This window comes from Phocoena sinus, chromosome 3 (assembly GCF_008692025.1).
Source record: "Phocoena sinus isolate mPhoSin1 chromosome 3, mPhoSin1.pri, whole genome shotgun sequence".
Taxonomy (NCBI): Eukaryota; Metazoa; Chordata; class Mammalia; order Artiodactyla; family Phocoenidae; genus Phocoena; species Phocoena sinus.
The window spans coordinates 108,559,693-108,579,878 of NC_045765.1; the positions used below are offsets into that span (position 1 = coordinate 108,559,693).

The 20,186-nt window shown below is 34.8% G+C and overlaps 1 protein-coding gene across 5 annotated transcripts in view; it reads left to right on the top strand.

Annotated features, from left to right (window-relative positions):
* SSBP2 (single stranded DNA binding protein 2) overlaps positions 1–20,186 on the top strand; it is a 301,417-nt gene that overhangs the window by 267,789 nt on the left and 13,442 nt on the right. For all 5 annotated transcript variants that reach the window (XR_004349289.1, XM_032627488.1, XM_032627486.1 and 2 more), the window contains 5 exons: positions 8,420–8,455; positions 10,437–10,491; positions 14,339–14,409; positions 17,106–17,184; positions 19,509–19,537. Coding sequence is in view for 4 of the 5 variants with exons in the window: in XM_032627488.1 (XP_032483379.1) it covers positions 8,420–8,455; positions 10,437–10,491; positions 14,339–14,409; positions 17,106–17,184; positions 19,509–19,537 (270 nt within the window). In the remaining variant the exon portion in view is untranslated. The remainder of the gene's footprint in view (positions 1–8,419; positions 8,456–10,436; positions 10,492–14,338; positions 14,410–17,105; positions 17,185–19,508; positions 19,538–20,186) is intronic.

Consider the following 20,186-nt stretch of genomic DNA (forward strand, 5'->3'; position numbering starts at 1 on the left):
CACAATCGACGACCCACCTTAGCTAGTAAGCCTTCCTGCCTAGAAGCAGGAGGACCCTCTCTCCTTCCTCACTGCCAGCTCAGCCAGCCATCCCCTCCACTGCCCACCTCCTGCAGGACCTCCTTTTGTACGCTTATCTGGAGATACTATCCTCCAAAAGCCACCAAGGAAGGTGGGCAGGATATGATACTAAAGGTGGTGCATTGCACCTAGCGGGTATGTTATCCAAGTGAAGAGTATTAGGTAGAGGCAGAGATGAGGAGAGAGTTATGCTTTCTGATCATTTTTAGTTTTTAGATACCTAAACAACTCTTGGGGATTTCACAGAGCCGAGCACATGGATAGGAGAATGTACTGTATCAGGGCAGCAGCTCTGCATTATTTTAGACCCTGAGAAACACTAGGTGTTAGGGAAGGAGCTGTGCATATCAAACTACTGAACAACCACTGTGAAATGGGCATTTGGCCAGCACACATGTAGGCACGTAATCAAGTTGAAAGCAGTCCCTTCTGTTAATATATACCACATATGGGTACACTTCCCCCCAAAGAATTTGAATAGGGAAAAGTTGTGAAGGAACACCTATACTTTTCTCTTTGGAAAAAGAAAGGAGTCACCATCCTGAGCACAGAAAGGAAAAGCATTCCTCTGAATATGATAGATTATGAGAAGAAAAAAACCAAAGACAACTGATGACTTTCTAGCAAAAACATAAGGCTTACATGAAGCAAAGCAAAAGTATTAAAGAGAGATTCTTTTCCCCTAAACACCATTGATTATGCTGTAGTGACAATTTATCTGTATTATGTTGAATTCCAAGTTCTTTGGACTTTTTGTCCATATTTAATATTACAAATACTTTTCATTTGGTATCAGTACAGTAAGCCTCTGGCTCCTCAGAGCAGCACATTAAAGTGGCTGGCTGTTTTGTTTTTGTTGTTTCCAAATATGTTTTATATACTTTCTTTTCTTTTAAATACTTTGTGTTTCCTAAAAACAAAGACATCTTTCATAACCATAGTATAAGGATCAAAATTTAAAAATTAATATTGATGTAATCCATTTTCTAAGCTGTACACCTTATTTTGATCTCACCAGTTGCCCCAACAATATCCTTTGTAACAAAAGAAAATCCCAGTTTACTTGCTGCACTCATCTGTCATGTCTCTTTGTCTCCTTTAACCTGGAACAGGTCCCTTAACTTTTGTCTTTTGTAAACTTGGAGTTTTGTTGACTGCAAGCCAGTTATTTTGTAGAATGTCCCATAAGTTGGTCTTGGCTGATGGCCCCTCACGATTAGATTCATGTTATATATATTTGGCAGGAATCCACAGAAGTAATTTTGTGATTTGCTCAGTGCGTCATTTCAGGGGGCATATGATGGTGATTTATCTATTACTTGTGATGTTAACTTTGATCACTTAGTTAGATGATGCTTGTTAGGTTTCTCCTAGCTTGTTAAATTACTATTTTTCCCTTTGTAATTTTCAACCTGTGAAGACATACTTTGACACTATCATAAAGATCCTACTTTAATCTGCTCCTTTTAGTATCCATTGATGACTCTCGCCTGAATCGTTTTTCTGCTGTGTTGGTTGCCGAATGTCTATTTTCTAATTCTGTCTTTCCTTCTCCACTTATTAGTTGACTTTCTACTATAAGAGATTTTCTTTCTTCTCCAATCATTCATGTAATCCAAGGTACTCGTGGATTCTTACCTTGTCCAATAGTTTTTTTTAATACTAAAATCATTTCAGATTTGTCCAGTTAAAACCCTTTCAGGTTGGATCATTTGTCCTTTTGACATGACCCCATTATTCTTTGAGCATTTTGAAGCTCACATTTTCCCAGTCTTAGCCTTGGAAACAGCCATTTTTTAAGGGTCCCTGGTTCCTTTTAGTGGAGAGTGGTATTTAGAACCCATTGGAGTAATCTAGCTTCTAACCCTCTCAACCAACAGAACTAGGATACAGATGTATGTATATACACACACCCACACACATCTATATCTTTCTGTATCTCTACATATTAAAACCATGAGTGCACACTGCAGCACTATTTATAATAGCCAAGACATGGAAGCAACCTAAATTTCCATCAACAGATGAATGGATAAAAGAAGATGTGGTACATATATACAATGGAATATTACTCAGCCATAAAAAAGAATGAAATAATGCCATTTGCAGCAACATGGATGGACCTAGAGATTATCATACTAAGTGAAGTAAGTCAGACAAAGACAAATATCATATGATATAACTCATATGTGGAATCTGATTTTTAAAAAATAATACAAATGAACTTATTTACAAACAGAAACAGACTCACGGATATCAAAAACAAACTTATGGTTACCAAAGGGGAAACGTGGAGGGGAGGGATAAATCAGGAGCTTGGGATTAAAATATACACACTACTATATATAAAATGGATAATCAACAAGGATCTACTGTATAGCACAGGGAACTCTACTCAATATTCTGTGATAACCTGTATCAGAAAAGAATCTGAAAAAGAATGAATCTATGTATATGTATAACTGAATCACTTTGCTGTACACCTGAAACTAACACAACATTGTAAATCAACTTTTATCCAATAAAATTTTTTAAAAACCCCGTGAGTGCACACTGGTGCTTCAGCTTCAATTCAGTACAACAGAGTTCATTCTAGACTTTCTGCTTTCCAGGTTTATACTTCACTTCTCTGAAAGTGAGAAATCTACCAACCATTATCCACAATACATTTATTTATCTGCTTAATCTTTATCTTTACATAGTTTTGTCATATACAAGTGTTTTGATCAAAAATGTTTTGGGCACTGTTTTGCACGGCAGCAGGAGAAACATTTTTAAGGACAAATTTATGTTTTTAATTCAAAATAAGAGTACGATTTTTTACTTTTAACTTCCTTCACTCTGAGCATTACAGTACTGGCCTCAGATTCTTACTTGGAAGCTTATTTACAAGTCTACCAACCATTTTTTTTCTTTTTTATGTTTTTCACAAAGAACTGTGCCATTTGGGTTGAACTATAAAGCAAGTTCTAATCATTAAGTAGCAAGCACTTTTATCAAAAATATCTTAATTAGCTTTGTCTGCAGACACTTTTGATTACAAGGTATAGAAAACTAACCAAACCAGGCTCATATTGAAAGAGAATATTACTGGATCATGTATCTGAAAAGTCCAGATATAAATTTGCTTTGGGGTACATTTGGTTCCAAGTATTCAAATAACATCATCAGACACTGCCTCTATTCATTGCTTACCTTTGTTCCACTCATCTGTCAAGAAGGCCCTGTGAAGCTCCAGATTTATATCCTCACAGCTCCCTGTTGAGTACAAAAGAGCACAACTCTATCAGTTAAGCACAGGTATTGGGAATAACTAACTGAACTGGATTCACTTAGCTTGGGTACATAGACCCATTCATGAACCAGTTATGTACAATGCTCTATCGGCCAGGCCTAGGTCACACACCCACTTCCTGAGCCCCACCCGAGTCACATAGAAAAATAAGGGAGGTATGGTTCAAAGAGAATTCAAGGAATTGTTGGCAAAAAAGGGGATAGGCAGAAACAACAAACGTTCAGTATAGCATTGTATTCATCAACTTACTAGCTGGACAGATAGAAGAGAAAACCCCCTTAAGGAAAAATGAGGGTCTACTACAATGATTAAGCCTAAGAGAAATACAAATATTTTACTCCACATAGGCTCTGCCCTGTACAAATAGATGCTCATTTTTTTAAAAGAGCATTACAAAATAATAGAATATTTTCAACTTTACACTGACACAGATAATGTTCCCCTTGCGATTTCTGGTGAACTGAATTTCAGTGCTTTTAAGGTAGTTTTGAAATTCACAGTTGACGAAAGCTACTTAGCTAAAATATAAAGCTACTTAGCTAATCATTTTTTTTAATGAAGCCAAAAAACTTCTTGTTATTCTGCTGTTCCCCCTACCACAGCACCAGTCATGGATATTAGGAGTCAGAATATTTCAGAATATTTGGATTGTTGTCACAGCTCTTGAATTTTCTGTCTAGCTTAACCAGACAATACATATGGCCCTTAATTTTATCATCTGTCAAATAAGAGATTCTTGTTCTATGATTCTGATCTTCTACCTCTCTGGTCTTGCTTATCTTCTACATCTGCATTTTCATCTTTCATTTCATATTAATCGTTATTTTGTGTAGCATATGGGAGAGGGGTGGAGGGATGAGATTAATTACATTGGGAAGAATCTGGTCACTAGAGGTGGAGAAAGGCCTGGACAAAAGTAAAGAGAAAGGGAAATGCAGGCAATGTGTGAGAAAAAATTATTAGACTCTTAGTGGCTGGGAACATAGATTTGGAAGGCAAAGCTGAAAAAAGAAAAATGGGACCATGATGTGTTCAGGGCTCTGAATGCTGAGAAATCTGTAATTATCATCTGTGTGGAACAGAGCTGTGTTTTAGGAAGATAGTATATAAAATGGACACATAGGGAAACAATATTAGGAGAGTATAGTAACAGACCTTATAAAATGTTGTCAGAGCCTAAGGTAAAAGCAGTGGAGAAAGGATGGCCGAGATAAATGTCTCACATAGACTCAAAAATACCTGGTGACTTGTTGGACTTGAGGATAAAGAAAGTGAAGAAGTTGAAGGTGATTTCAAGTCTTTGAACATTATAACATAATGTGTTATAATTTAAATATATAACCTTCAACCTCTGCTGAGTCCTCACTGATGTGTGTGACCAGCAATTTTTGTTAACTCTTCTTTAGTCGCCTGCCTTTCCTGCACTTCTTATCTTTGGCCCCTTCTCTATTAGCTAAACTTGTCTCATATTTTATAGAGGAAAAAAAACAAAACACCATTAGACTCAAATTTCTTCAAATTCTACCCTTACCTCCAATATTATAAGACCTTTAATCGTTTTTCTTTCCGCTTGTCTCAGAAATGTTCTCAACACTGTTTTATCTGTTTTCTTTATTCCATGTCTTGATGTCTCTACATATCTTGTTCATTCATTTTCTAAAGGAGTTTTCATCAATCCCTTTCCATTGGCTGGAACTTTCCCTAACACTGTGCCAATGAACAAAATCCCAAGACAACCTTAAAACCCCCAGTCTTTCACTCCTCTAGAGTTGGGAGGGGGCAACTGATAGAAAACTTCTCTCAACCCTTCCTCAGTCTCAAACCACCATCCAGTGTCTCTCACACATTGAATCCCTCACCACTATTCTCCTGGACAGTGAATTCTTGATCCTCTTTTCCATTTCATTACTATGTGGTAGTGCAGTGCCTGAAATATAACAGGTGATGGACGAAGATTGATTGAATTGACTTCTCAGCTGTTTCAATTCCCATGAAAAGTACTATTCTGAAGGTTACTAGTGACCTTCTACTTACCAACCAAAAATAATGACATTTTCTGTCCTCATCATACCTGACCTTTGAAATATTTGATACCTTGGTTTTGTTTAAATGTCTCTTCATTTCTTTTCTTCATTTAAATAATGTGTTTTTTTCCATATTTGTACTAGCATACTCCTTTTTATTATTTATTCTTAGGTGTGTCACAGAAAGGTTGAAAGACTTGAGCCTGACAGAGCTCAAAAATAAGCCCAGTTTAGGCATTTCCTAGCCAAGCTGCCCCAACTCCTTGCTTCTTGAAAGTCTAACTTGCTTGACTTTTTATGAGATATTTTCTCCTGATTTTCCTCCAGTCACATTATCCGCCCTTTCTTAACTAGTAATGTTCTTTAATTCCAATCTTGGGCTTTTTTTTTTTTCATTTTAACATTTTCAACTATCACTAAATCTAATCAAATCCTAGATTAAAGTCTCGTGCCCAGCACAAAATGGAAATTTATTAATTGAAGCTTTATCTCTAGTCCTATCTCCAATGAGTTCTAGACCTCTGTTTCCAAATATCTGTTGATCAGATCTAACTCAGTGTCTATTAGTGCTTTCCAATTCGACATGTCAGGTATTCCCCAAACTTGTCCCCCACTTCCTAAATTCCCTGTATATAAATTAGTAGCACCATCATCCACCCAGTCAGCAAGTTGGAAACCTCAGAATCACCTTAACTTCTCCCTTCCCTTGTCCACCACACCCAGTTTGTCATTAAGCCCTGCAGAGTACATCTGTGAAAAGTCTGTCAAATTCTCTTACTCCTACTTATCTTAATCAGCCCTGCCTAGAACACTTTTTACCATCTCTTGCCTAGACTTTTTGCAATAGTCTCCTAAATTGTATTCATGTTCCATAATGCCTCTAGAGTTATCTTACTAAAACATAAATTTGAACATGTCTCTCTAAAGCCTGTGACTCCCTATTTCCAACAGCATAAATTCAGTCTGACCATATAGCCTCATCATCTACCACAATCCCCTATACAGCCCACACTGCAACAACTGTGTAAAATTACATATACCATTTCCCTAATAAACTGTGTACTTTCACATTGCTTTTTCAAATGCTGATCCTTCTCTTTGTCTTTCCAATGGACCCCCACCCTCTCTAAGTCCTAGCTGCCCAGCTCAGATAACGTCTTCTACGCCCACACAGTACTTCTACCTACATTGTCATATTTTGTTTCTCAGGCTAGGCTGGCAGATGCTGATGTAATTTACAAGAATGCAGGTTCCATAAAGTGCTAGGGGTAGGAGCCCAAATCCTCCTTTCTCTTGATGAGGGCAACAAAGACTATGAGGTAGAAACAGTGAGGGTAAGTAAAAAATTAAAGAGGAATTGTGATGGGATAAGATTCTGATTGGAATATAGAATGTTATTTGTGAGTGCCATGAGGAACAAGAAAAATGTCAGTCAGGAAAGTTGTTTAGACCTCTGTGCAAAACCTTTTAGGATGTATTCATGCTCAGAAATGGAAAAGGGGGGTATATTGGAAAGGAAAGGAAAGGCAGTGAGTGTAAATTCCAAAGATCTAAAGAGTGGTTAGATCATATCTTGAAGTTGCTTAAGGGCGACGGTAGGCAATAGAAGCAGAAGAACATGAGCCAGGTGCTAAAGCTGTAAGGAGATGAAAGCTGGAGCCAACAGATAAGTTGGTGATTTGGAGAGGGCAGGTGCACATGTTTAAAATAATAAGCAGAGGATGGATAGTAGATCATGAACTGCAGAGGACCCTAGAGAGCAAAGCTGTCTTCATTCACCAGGTCGAGTAAATGTCTACTGCCATAGGGATCCGCATACTCATAGAAGTGATAGTTATCACTAGTGATACTGGACACTCCGGTAACGGCCACCTGCAGTGCTGAGTTCCCCACAGGTGGACCAACCAGAGGCTCAGACACCTGTGGTCTGTGCTTAAGGCAAAGCAAGGACACCAAACAATGAGGAGAGAGCTTTCAAATAACTCAATATTAAAATCAAAGGAAAACCATAACTTTGTTGTATTTCTTTCTGCTTACTTTATTATTTCATATTATTTATGTTTAATTATCAGGAAGGAGTTGGGGTGGAGGGAACATTTAGGTACAGGCATTATAATCTTTTCACCACTCTTAAGGTCCTATTTTGGCCCTGGCTGTCCTACTCCAAGAAGACAGTAATTTACTGGCTTTTTTCAGAATAAGGCAAAAATATCTCTTCTGGATGTGCAGAAGGATGTAAGCTAGTGAGCTTGTGTGAAAAAAGAATATTTGGATTTAACTTCTCTATTAATATCCACAGTTAAGGGGTTATTTTTAAATATATGTTTTCCAGTTTTCATTTCTTAAATTATCACAGCAATGTCGTATTAATACCTTCTAATCTCTAGAAAAGAGCTTAGTTTAGGAGCTTGATTTGAAGGGAAAGAGGGAATATGTTACCCATATCTGATCCCCACAAATTAGTAGTCTTCGGAGACTTACATTAACAAAATCTTTTGCATTCATTATATTGTTTTCTAGAAGCTAATTAGAAGGGAAAGGGGGGGGAAATGAGGTTTATATATCAAGTATTGACTACTGCATGAACATAGTAGCCTGAAACCTGTCTTTAAAAAAATAATGTATCCCAGAATGCACATAAATTAGAAATTGCATCTGTAAAGGCTACTAATTTGAAAAATTCTGGTTTCTGGTTTTTATCTGCACAAATATATATCTTTTTAATTACAAAATAAGTGTCATTGTATCAAGCAGTGAGTACAACTGCCCTGAAATCAATATAACTTGAAGCTGTAATTCTATCTAAATTTCTCTTGACTAAAATCCTCTCTTTTTTGTAAATCAAGATAATTCTGCATTTTATTCAGTTTTCTAGCACTCAGACATATATAAATGCCTTTATCCTTTGTGATAAATTTTAAACCTTGACAAAAGTTAGAAAATAGATTCATTTTAGGTCAGTCTGCATACTGCCACATGAATCAAAATATGTATATTTTTTGTCCTGTTCATGTTCCAGATACCATACTCCTCAGCATCTCCTGGGAATTATGTAGTAAGTACATTTGGGTTTGTTTGCTCATAAGAATTGATGTTATGTTCTATTTGGGCAATGAAATAGTTGTCCAGATGTTAAGAAGAGCCCCTGTGTGTTGGCCAAGAAATGAACATCTGATTTGTATTGAGTTGTTTCGTCTGCCAACCTCAGTGTTGATGTTCATTAGTGAAACAGTTATCAATCTGTCCAAAATTGCCCTGAGTACTGTGTTTTACTTCAGCATATGTTTCTGTAAACCACTGCAATACACTGTCCAATCATGAAGAAAGCCATCCCAGTTATGCAATGATATGCTTGAATCTGCAGTTCTTCAGAATAATCTACACTCCCTCCCCACCCCACTTGCTATACACAGAGTCTAAGAAGACATTAAACTTTCTCCCAATCACAAAGAGAATTAGATAGCAGATTAATGACTAGTAATTTGGGGAAGGAGGGCTAGTTTTCATTCTTAGAAACCGAGACCACTTACTCTGCTTCTTATCACTTAGTACATGTTAAAAATTTCCAATTATTTACATTTGTCAAATTAGCAAGTTTTACATGACCTCTTGAACTTGCAAATGACCTTTTGACCATCATCACATTACATCCTTGCTGTATCTCAAGGCCATCATAAAAGATAATTTGTTTATAATATTTAGAGGGAAATGCCTAACAGAGTAGCAAGGGTAAAACGGTAAAAAGAAGAATCTTTCCTAAAGAACTTTTCAGAGGTGGTGGTTAACCAGAGTAGGAAAAAAGGAGTACTTAGGAAGAAGATCAACACGCATTTTACCCTCCATGGAAGCAGTGTTCTGTGACCATAGCGAAAAGCACACGCTGTTTTGGACCTGTGAACTTAGTGCTCAGTATTCCTTTAAGCTATACAAGCTAAGCAAGTCTAACTTTTTGCACAATCTCTATGAAAGTAAAAAAGTTTGAGTAGGGCTTCCCTGGTGGTGCAGTGGTTGAGAGTCCGCCTGCCAATGCAGGGGACACGGGTTCGTGCCCCAGTCCGGGAAGATCCCACATGCCGCAGAGCAGCTAGGCCCGTGAGCCACGGCCGCTGAGCCTGCGCGTCCGGAGCCTGTGCTCCGCAACGGGAGAGGCTACAACAGGGCAAAAGTTTGAGTAAAACCTATTTTTTCTTAAAGTCAATTAAAAATAGGCTTGATATATATAGTTTTCTGAAATTATAGACTTAATTGAAAGTAAATTTAAGCTGTTTAATAAATAGCAATACATATATTATTTGAAATAATTAGTGGGCTATGTCTGTGCACTCCAAATGAAGCAAAAATTTAGCCACTTAATAGTTAATTTGACTACTGTAAGTCTGAACATTCTAAAACTCATTGCCTGAATTATTCATTTTGGTTGCATGAAATAACTGAATTAATTTGAGTCACCTAACATCCATTTCAAACTGATTGTGTACCTACAGCCTTAGAAACCCTCTCATCAGTCAGCATTACCTCTCATTTCTAGTTGATGTGATAGCTGAAGGAACAGTGCATCAGAAGTGTTGCAGTTGATGCTGGCAGAAGAAACAGCATCAATGTATTTTTTTAAACATATGAATATCTTTTGATTTTCAGTTGCCTATAAAAACCAGTGATACAAAATGTAAGAAAATTACAGTAAGCTAAATCACAGATACACATGAATGATTTCTATTGTATGGGATTTGTAAAGGCCTTATTAAATGGTTTCTCCTTAACCTCCTTATACCTGATGTCATTAAGCCATGAATCATAAATCAGCGTTACAGGCTCATTGTTTTTGGAAACTTGTCAAAACAATCTCAGCATATTTAAGCTAAATTATATTTTGCATAACATTGAAATGATTGTGCATTCAAAGAAAATAAATTATGGAGAAAATGTATTTCCTCTGCTGTTTTCAAACTGGATTATTATAAAGTCTAACTTCTGTTTTTCCTTATATTGTTTAATGCCATGCCTTATTTTTACTGAAATTTTGTGTAATTATTTAGGGTCCTCCAGGAGGTGGAGGGCCACCAGGAACACCCATCATGCCTAGTCCAGCAGGTATTGTAATCGAACTAGCCACGTGGGCATTTGATTCTTAGAGTAAAATCACAAAATACAGAAATTGTTATGAAAGAAAGTTAGTAGTATTCTTTACGTCATTGGTGGTTTCACAAATTGAGTAGAGGTAGCAAGTAGGAAGAAATAGTGTTCTTAAGTAACTATTGTCCAGTTACTTTAAGCATTTAGAAAACTCCTGTTGTGTACGTAATAGATTTAATCAGAATGAAAACTGTGTTGATCTGTATGAATTGCCCAATAATTTATCTGACTAAAAGTTTGCTTGAGACTGTGGAAAAGATCCAAACCTCACAACTTAAGAAAAATTCTGCATAAGTAACACTTGAAATACATGGATCCATTAGGTTTAATACAGCAAATCAGACCCACCATATCTAGCATCTTAGATAGATGTGGACGTGCTTACAATATCATTTATCCTACACGTCTATAGGTATTTAATAGTTAGCTAACCCACTATGTAGTGGGGAAAGTTTTCTAACCTTTTAAACCAAAATACTTTAATATTCCTGGAATCATGTAGTTATTTTAAATATCTCTTGCCTTTGACACTTTAATACAAACTATTAAATGTGTCTTGAGGCCTCTGATGATAGCACAGCCCTCCTAGAAAGCTCCTGGCAGCATGTAGCAAGAGCCGTGAAAAAGCTCATACCACTTGACACTATAATCCTACTACTATAAATGATTGGAGGTACAATCCAAGAATCATGTAGAATGATGCTCATTTGTTATAGCCAATAGCAAAATAATAGAAACAACCTTCATGCCTAATCCAATTTTAGTGATATTTTTAAATTAATGTTTTATGGACTAAAATGTAGCCATTAAAATTATTATCAAAGAAATTTTAATGACACAGAGAAATAAATGTTCATGATTTAATACAATATGATCACAGTGTTATTTTAAAATATATTACCCTGAAATCTGGGACTTCCCTGATGGTCCAGTGGTTAAGACTCCATGCTTCCACTGTAGAGAGCATGGGTTTGATCCCTGGTTTGGGAACTGAGATCCCGGAAGCCGCACGGCGTGGCCAAAAAAACTAAAATATATTACCCTGAAATCTAAAAAGTAGATAACAAAGAAATAGACTAAGACTTTGTCAGTTTTAACTTCTGGGTAATGAAATATATGGGAAATTTTTATAATTAGAAAAAATTTTTTATTATGTTGCACTGTTAAATTCGTATGTTCTTACGAATTTGTTGAAATCTAAGATACACAGAAGTTTGAAATTAAATATCATTAATCATACCAATCAATATTTTTAAGTTTTGAATCTTTAATTTAGAAAAAGCATAAATTTGATGATTAATTCAAAATTTTATTTTGCCTCACTAACTCTTTGGAATAGATCATAAATATTTCATGGATCTCTGTCCTCAGAACATCTTCAGTGAAGTGAAACAAAATTCAGCGAAGATAAAAGTATATGAATTGAACATCTTGCCCACATTTGCGGTCCTTTTGGTGAAGTTAAGGTTTAATTTATGAAGGTAGCATGTGATTAAATAAATACTTCACTACATACTCAAAGAAAGTTTTTGGAGTAACACTAAGCTTTTCAGGTGATAAGTAATCTGATCACTTCTTCCTTTCAAGCCAGAAATTGCCACCAGTATATCTTGCTAGCTTTTCTGCCTATTCTTTTATGTACTCATCCTTTATCACAGTCAGTCCTCTAATATGAAGCCGATATCCCCCACTCTCCAAAAAATAGGTGCCAGAATATCTATTGTAAAGTTTTTTTTGTATATAAAAATAAATCAGACATTTTCTAAAAAACACCAACCTTATTCACTCAATGTTTCTTCATTTTCAGATGCAATTATATTTGATTGGTCTTAAAAGCAATAAAGTTTTCTTTCTGCATATTTTTAAATATACAGCCCATTTTCCTTTCAAATTAATTGCTAAAATCAGTAAGTAAAATTAGTAAGGCTGGGCTTCCCTGGTGGCGCAGTGGTTGAGAGTCCGCCTGCCGATACAGGGGACACGGGTTCGTGCCCCGGTCCGGGAAGATCCCACATGCCGCGGAGTGGCTGGGCCCGTGAGCCGTGGCCGCTGAGCCTGCGCGTCCGGAGCCTGTGCTCCGCAACGGGAGAGGCCACAACAGTGAGAGGCCCACGTACTGCAAAAAAAAAAAAAAAAAAAAAAAAAAAATTAGTAAGGCTAATAAAGGTGAAAAACCATTTGAAGGTTTCCTATGTTTAAAAAACAATTCCAGCTTTTCTGAAAGATACATTTTTATGGGATAGAGTTTATGCCATGAATTGAATCTAAGTTAGTAGATATTTATTACTTATAGTACACAACATGAGTAAGATATGGTCCCTTTCCTCCTCTCAAAGAAATTATAGCCTAGTTTGAAGCAGGAGGGAAAAATAAGACAAAATATTAACTATAATGCAAAGCAGAATTCAGCGGTAGAGGAGCACTCACATACTTTTAAGTATCAGGGGAAAACTTCATGGAAGAGGTAGCATTGGCAACGGGCCTTGAATAGTGAGAGTATAATTTCAGTAAGCAGAGACTGTGTAGAGAAGATGCTCAGAGGAAGAAAGAACAAAAATAAGGTGATGGAAAAGGATGATCATATGCAAGAAAGAACAAGTAGCCTGGGTTGACAGGAGTATAGTGTACATAAGGATGTAAAAATAGTTAAGGCCACAAAAGTAGATTAGGAGCTTACTTAGTATAAACAAACAGGTCAACCAGAGGTGGGCATTTCAACTTTCTCAACAATATGATGTATTAATCTAGAAATAAAAAATAATATTTAGGTTTATGGATCACTGTTTACAAACAAAGTATAAATGGCATCTAACCTACTCTAAAATAATAAATTAACGTCTAATAATCACAAAACAAGAGGAAAAGTAATCAGCCATTTCTCACTCTATGGTTATTGCCATGAGAAAGCAAATAAGTTTTGTCTTCTGCCTTGAATCAGTACAAAACATTTGAAAAACATCTTTTTCAAAATAGAGGCCTGCAACATTATATTTAAGAGAACTATATAATTGTGGAAAAATAGAAAAACATTTCATAATTGATAGTTCCTAAATATAAAAGATTAAGCCTTTCACTCTAGGCTATACATTATAAACACATATACTCAGAGACTTAATTAGGACTAGCTAATAGACATGAAATGTAAAATGTTACATATATTTATGTGGATATACACTACAGTTATTTTTATTATAATGAATCAAAAATAAAATGAATGAAAAGATTTTTATCAAAAGTTGTACTAGTGGAAGCTGGCTTTTACTTCAAGCAAGAGAATTTTCATTCCAGTTGTATAGTCTCATTCTAATATCTTTCTGTGGGAACTAAGCCAGGATATTCCACCAGCTTTTATTAATTATTAGCTAAATAAACTTTTTTAAATGGGTCTATAAGAAGCCTAAGGAAATAATAAGTTAAAAGCTACTAAATCTGAATTTTAAGAGATTTCTGTTATATGTATACATATAAATTGCTTAGAGAAATCAAAAGAGATCATGTTTTTTAAAGAAGAAAAAATTTACGGTAACTCTTTAGACTTTTAAAGTAATATTCCTTTTGATCTGAATTATTCAAGTGATTATTCCTAATGTATTAGGTAGATATTCCTAATTTACAACCTCAGAATGATAATTTTTGGGTCATAAAATGACTTACAGATATTTGTTTCTGAACATTAGTAATGACTATTTCGAGTGCTGTAGCTATAAATATGCATAAGCGTCCAGATCATCTTTGATTATTACTTTGTGATGACTTGGGCGTAGATTATAATGAAAGATATTAATTCAGTAATATTTTGTTTCAGACTCAACCAACTCTGGAGACAACATGTATACTTTAATGAATGCAGTACCTCCTGGACCTAACAGGCCTAATGTAACTATGCATTTTAAAAAATTTTTGGAATGTATTTGAAGACTCAAGCTCTAAGTACATCCTTTTCCTTGATACTGTTTAAGCTTTATATTTTATTATCCAGGATCTTACTGGATATCAAAAAATCAAGTTCTGTGTTCTGGGTTGGAAAAAAACATAATATATAACATACATAACAAGAGATTTCATATCAATATAATGGAAATGTAAAACAGAACTTAATTATAAAATGTTGATATGTGGCCTTATTTTATCTCAAATACCTAATAATTAATATTGACTATTTGAAGGTGACAGTTAATGTGTAATCATATGTTCACCTCATTTTACACATCACTAATTTCTTCAGGTGGTTGTTTTTTTATTCCTGATAAACTTGAAACTAAATTAGGAAGTTGAATATGCCTGTTTTTCTTAAATTTTTGAAATCTGGAGTTTAAATATAGAACTGAAGCAGTTCTACAGAAAGAATTTGAGTGTACTTAATAAAGCATAGGTCATGATTTTTCCATGAACGCATACAGAAAAATGATATCTATAAGACTACATATTAACAAAAAATATAAGAAAATACAGTTAATACATAGATATATATATATATGAATAAAAGGTAGCTCAAATTAAAGAAAAATCAAAACACATATAAAGAATTTCCAAAACTATACCAAAAACTGGGGATGAAATCTTATAATTGAGCTTCCTAGCAAAGGGAAACTTTAAATTGTCCAGTATGTTATGGTACTTGAAATATGGCTAGTCCAGACTGAGATGTGCTGCAGGTATGAAACACACCCTGGATTTTGAGGACTTAATATGAAAAAATATATAAAATAGCTCACTAAAATTTTATGCTGACTATTTTGATTGATAATTTTGATTATATAAGTAAAATTATTAAAATTAACCACCTGTTTCATTTTACTTTTTAAACATGGCTGCTAATAAATCTAAATTTATTTACGTGGTTCACATTTGAACCTTACATATTATTTCTGCTAAGCAGCACTGCCTTCAGTTACCAGTATTCCCTTTGTATAATCAAATAAATTCTTTTTCAGGAAAAAGAATTTTCTGTCAGTAATGTCTAAAAGGTGTTTTCACAGAGATTTTAAAGAACACTGAATATGATCATGAACAATGTTCATTTCAGAAATGCAGCACAAATGTGGAAAAGCTCTTCATACTGCAATTTCAGATCTTAAAACTTGATATTTGAAAGGGAGGGAATAAGGGAGGAAACCAAGAGCATATGGTACTGAAGACATTTCTGCAGACAGCTAAACTGATATCATCCAAGTGTGTTCCATTCTGGTTCTCTTACTTGTTACAAAGATAAGAGATTCAAGAGAAGCAGAAGCTGAATATGTCACTCTTCCAAATGTCATTCATTTCAGCCAGAGGTAGTCAAAGCAAATGCCTGCTGAGGGCTAGGACTGCAGTATTATGTGCTTCAAGTATAATACCTACAGTCTTAGTGTTGTTTAAAGCGCAGTGGAGGCCGCATAAAAGGACCAAACCAAGGAGGTTCACAGGCTTTGGCCTCACCGGCACCAGTTTCTCAGCCCAGATCTAAAAAACACAATCCATCCATGTGTTTTAAGCAACAGAATTTTCGACAACAGAATTGGCATTATCCTGTGAAAATGTATAAGCATGTGGTTTGTGTGAGCACGGTGAAGGAAAGCTATCTTCTTTCCACACAGAGTCGGTGGTATACAGGGTATCCACTCAGGGCAATCTTCCCCCGAAGCCTACATGATTAGTAACCACCACAGTCCCATCTATACACATACATACACGCAACACATTTAGTATTCTGCACCATACAACATGGAAGAAATGATTTGGGCATGGGAAGTTTTAAGAACAAGTGTTTTCAGTAATCTATCTTAACTGTAAACATAAGGTAATTATAGATAGCCTGTCTTCAAACTAAGGTCTGAGTTTCCTTAGAAGTATTCTGGAGAGTTGAGGGAGAGACTAAGCGGGCAGGTAATGGGCTCTCCACCACCAACTCTACCACAGCACATCTGTTTACATCTGTGTTGTACTAGGCTTCTAATGTAAGGTTTCATTTGAAAATGAAATATCACTACTTTAAAAAATGTTAAATATAACTGCTATTGAATGCCTAATTGTGACTGAACTGACATAGTTGAGACTGCCAAGAAGACTTAGCTATATTCAGCTATCCCCAAGGAGCTAAATGTATTTAACCTGCAAGATGAAATTATTTATCATGTCCATTTGAACAAAGATAGATTGTCTGCTAAGAAAAATCTTAATGTTGGCATATAATGTTCAGTTATTCTTATTAATAAGCCAATACCTTTAGCAGCTTCTTAAGAATTACCTCTGGTTTATAATAGCAGAATTTGTCAATAGCATAGAATACTTATCTTCTCATTTGCACTGGAATATATGTGCTTTCTGGTTAAGGATATCTGAAGAAAAATTTGGATATGAATGAGGATTAGCCTGAAGATCTAGAACATAGAGAAGATGGAATGAGGGAAGTAGCAGTCCAGTTAGAGAATCTAGAAAGCTGGAAAAAAATCTAGGAAAATAATCTCCATAATTTGGAAATGAAAATAAGTTATAGAAGTGTCTTACAGAGTTAAAGATAGGTATTGTGACATTGAGATGAACAATTGTTTTCAATGTGATCACAGTCATTTTCTCCATTTTTTAAATAGTTTCCAATGGGCCCTGGGTCAGATGGTCCCATGGGTGGATTAGGAGGAATGGAGTCACATCACATGAATGGCTCTTTAGGTAAGGATATTAAATCTGATGTTCAGAAATGAATTCAGAACAAAACCTTAATTCTACATAGTGAATATCATGACTTGCAAAGTTCTTTTTATAGGAACTCATTTTGAAATGCTTCAGCTTTTATCTACAACTGATAGTTTAATCCATAGGATATTCGCTATGATGGCTAGAGGTTATTTGGAAAATCAGATATGTGAGAATTGTTCTAACCTAGCTCATATTCACAGGTATTTACTTTAACTTATCAAAATCTGAGTGTTTATGATGAAAGGAGACACTGCTGCTTTGGGCACCTAGAGGACCATGGTATCCTCACAGCGGGTTCCTTTGTCTCCAGAGGTCTGTAGACACAGTCTCAGAGGAACTTCAGTCCTCTCCAAGAATTTCTGGATTTTGTTTTTGCATTTTAATGTTTGTGTCTTTTTAAAAAGTAAAATTGGTAATCATATTCTGGATAATCTGAATGATTCTCTTAAGAGAGAACACTGCCCACATTGTCTGTGTTCGTGATAAAGCTGATTTCAAGTAGTGCAAATAATGGTTGTAAACATACTTCATAAATGATGTCTTCTTACCAAATGAAGCCAAATATCTGCAAGGTGAACAAAAAGTTTCACAAAAGTGAGAAACAGAGACAAGTGGTACAAAATTGACCTGGTCACACAGCATACTGTATATGTAGGCAGGCCGAAGGCAAAACCAAAACAAGGGAAAAAAGACATTTATTTTATGTTTGTATGTTTATCATCATCATATATCATAAACTATTTTAAAAGTTGACAGTGGGGTTGGAGGTTTGTGATAATTTTTTTCTTTGAAAAAGAACCATCTTTTACTTAAGTTGGAGAAACTATGCCATGAGTAACTCAGGTTATACACGGATTTCACAACCCCACCCTAGGTCAGGAAATGCCATCCTCTGATACTTCGAAAAGCTATGTAACTTCAATAATCAAGAAATTATTTACAACACTTTGATAGACTTTTTTTTAATAGACTTTTGTGCTTTTAAGGATCCATGCTTGTTTTGCCTCATTTTCAAAATGTTAATTTGCACTGTCCAGTTATGGTAGTTACTAGTCATGTGTGGCTACTTAATTCTAAATCAAATTAAATGTAAAATTCACTTCTTCAGTTGCACTGCCACATATCAAGTGCATATAGTCACATGAGCTAATGGCTATTGTAAAAGACAGCACAAGGAAACATTTCCAGCATCACACAAAGTTCTACTGGGGATAGCACCATTCTAGAATTTTACTTTCTAATTTATTGCAAAATAATTTATTTTCCAATCTTTTAATTTGTAAAATCATTCACAAAAAGATGGCATTTGGTCATAGTGAGAAGATTCTTAGTTATATTACTCACTAGAACAGAATTTGCAAAATAGTTTCACATATACTTGTCATCTATAATGAATATTGTTGCATATATTTATAGATACATAATTGCATATATACATTCAGTATTTACCATTATGCCTATTTATAAACTAATGCTAATAAGCCTTTACTTTATTTGTGACTGTCTGTTGAATGCTGTACTATTAAAATATTATAATATTTTTATGCCAGGAAAATTATTTAAATAGTTAAAAATAAAGCTAAAATTGTGGCGAGGATCTGATTATTTTTCTTTGTTACCTAAGTTATGATTCCATTTCTTAAGAAATTAGTATTGATTGTCCATTTCTCCTAAGAATTAAAATAAACCCACAGTGTTACATTTTGAAGACATTTTTACTTTTGATGGACTGCCACGAATATTTGTTGCTGCCAAAATTTTCTTAAAAATATTATGCTTTGATTTTGGTTATTATAGTAAAACATGGTTCAGAATCTTGTCAGGTACTGCTGCAAATGCCTGTTTTGTACTTTATCAGATGTACAGAAGCATCATTTCAGAAAATAGAGATCTCTCTCTCTCTCTCTTGCTCTCTATTTACATATTTATAAATATATATATACACATGTGTATTAGTGTACACATTTTAAAATTTTGAATTGAGTAGGATATATATGTCTACTGTTTCACTTTTAGGAATTTATGATAGCAATAGTTTTTTATTCTGGCATTACCAAAAAAAGTAGATGATTGGGAAGGAAAGGTACAACTCTTACTTGCATTTGTCATCAGATGATACTTACTTACCACACAGTATAAGAGAAAAGTAATTTTTTGAGATTCAAAAGTCCAGGAGATATACACTGCAAAATACATACAGTGTACTGCATTACTACATTAGTTTATTTTAAAGGAGTATTTAATTTACAGATAGAATCATTACCTAATAAAGGCTTTCTTTCCATATTTTGTTTTAGGCTCAGGAGATATGGACAGTATTTCCAAGGTGAGTATTATGTATTGTGTTGTTTTTTATCTGTGTTTTATTCTACACAGAACTCTTATTAAGTTTGAGAATAACATTATGAATTTTGTTCTTAAAGAGTTTGAAAGTAGAAGGCCAAATATAATTAAGTAGAAGTTTAAAATATTAATGCATATAATCTGTGGGAAAGGGTAAAATTAGTCTTTTAAGAATATTTCAAAGCATGCTAGGATTCATTTACAGGATGTGATATACATGATTAATTGATATCCAAGCAAATAATAATCAGTTTAATCACATTATGATGTTACGCATTTGTAAAGCAAACTGACATACTTTAATCTTTTGAAAATGTAAAGAAATCTAGAGCAACACGAAAAGAGGTAAATCTGAAAAAGTGGTTATTATATGTTGTAAGGGCATTGCATTTATACATCTCATTTGTATTCCAAACTCTTATCAGGCAATGCTGATGTCCTCAATCATTATTATAGTTCCACAGAATAGAGTAATAAAGTAATTAGAGGAAAATTATATTAATAGAAGTAGGAAAGTGACCCTTCCAATAGCACATGTCTCTGTTTTTCCTCTGTCAGTCGTCTGAGTTTCTAAAATTAATCCTTTGGTAAGATGCTGTATATTTTTTGAAGAATACCTAAATACTTTTTAG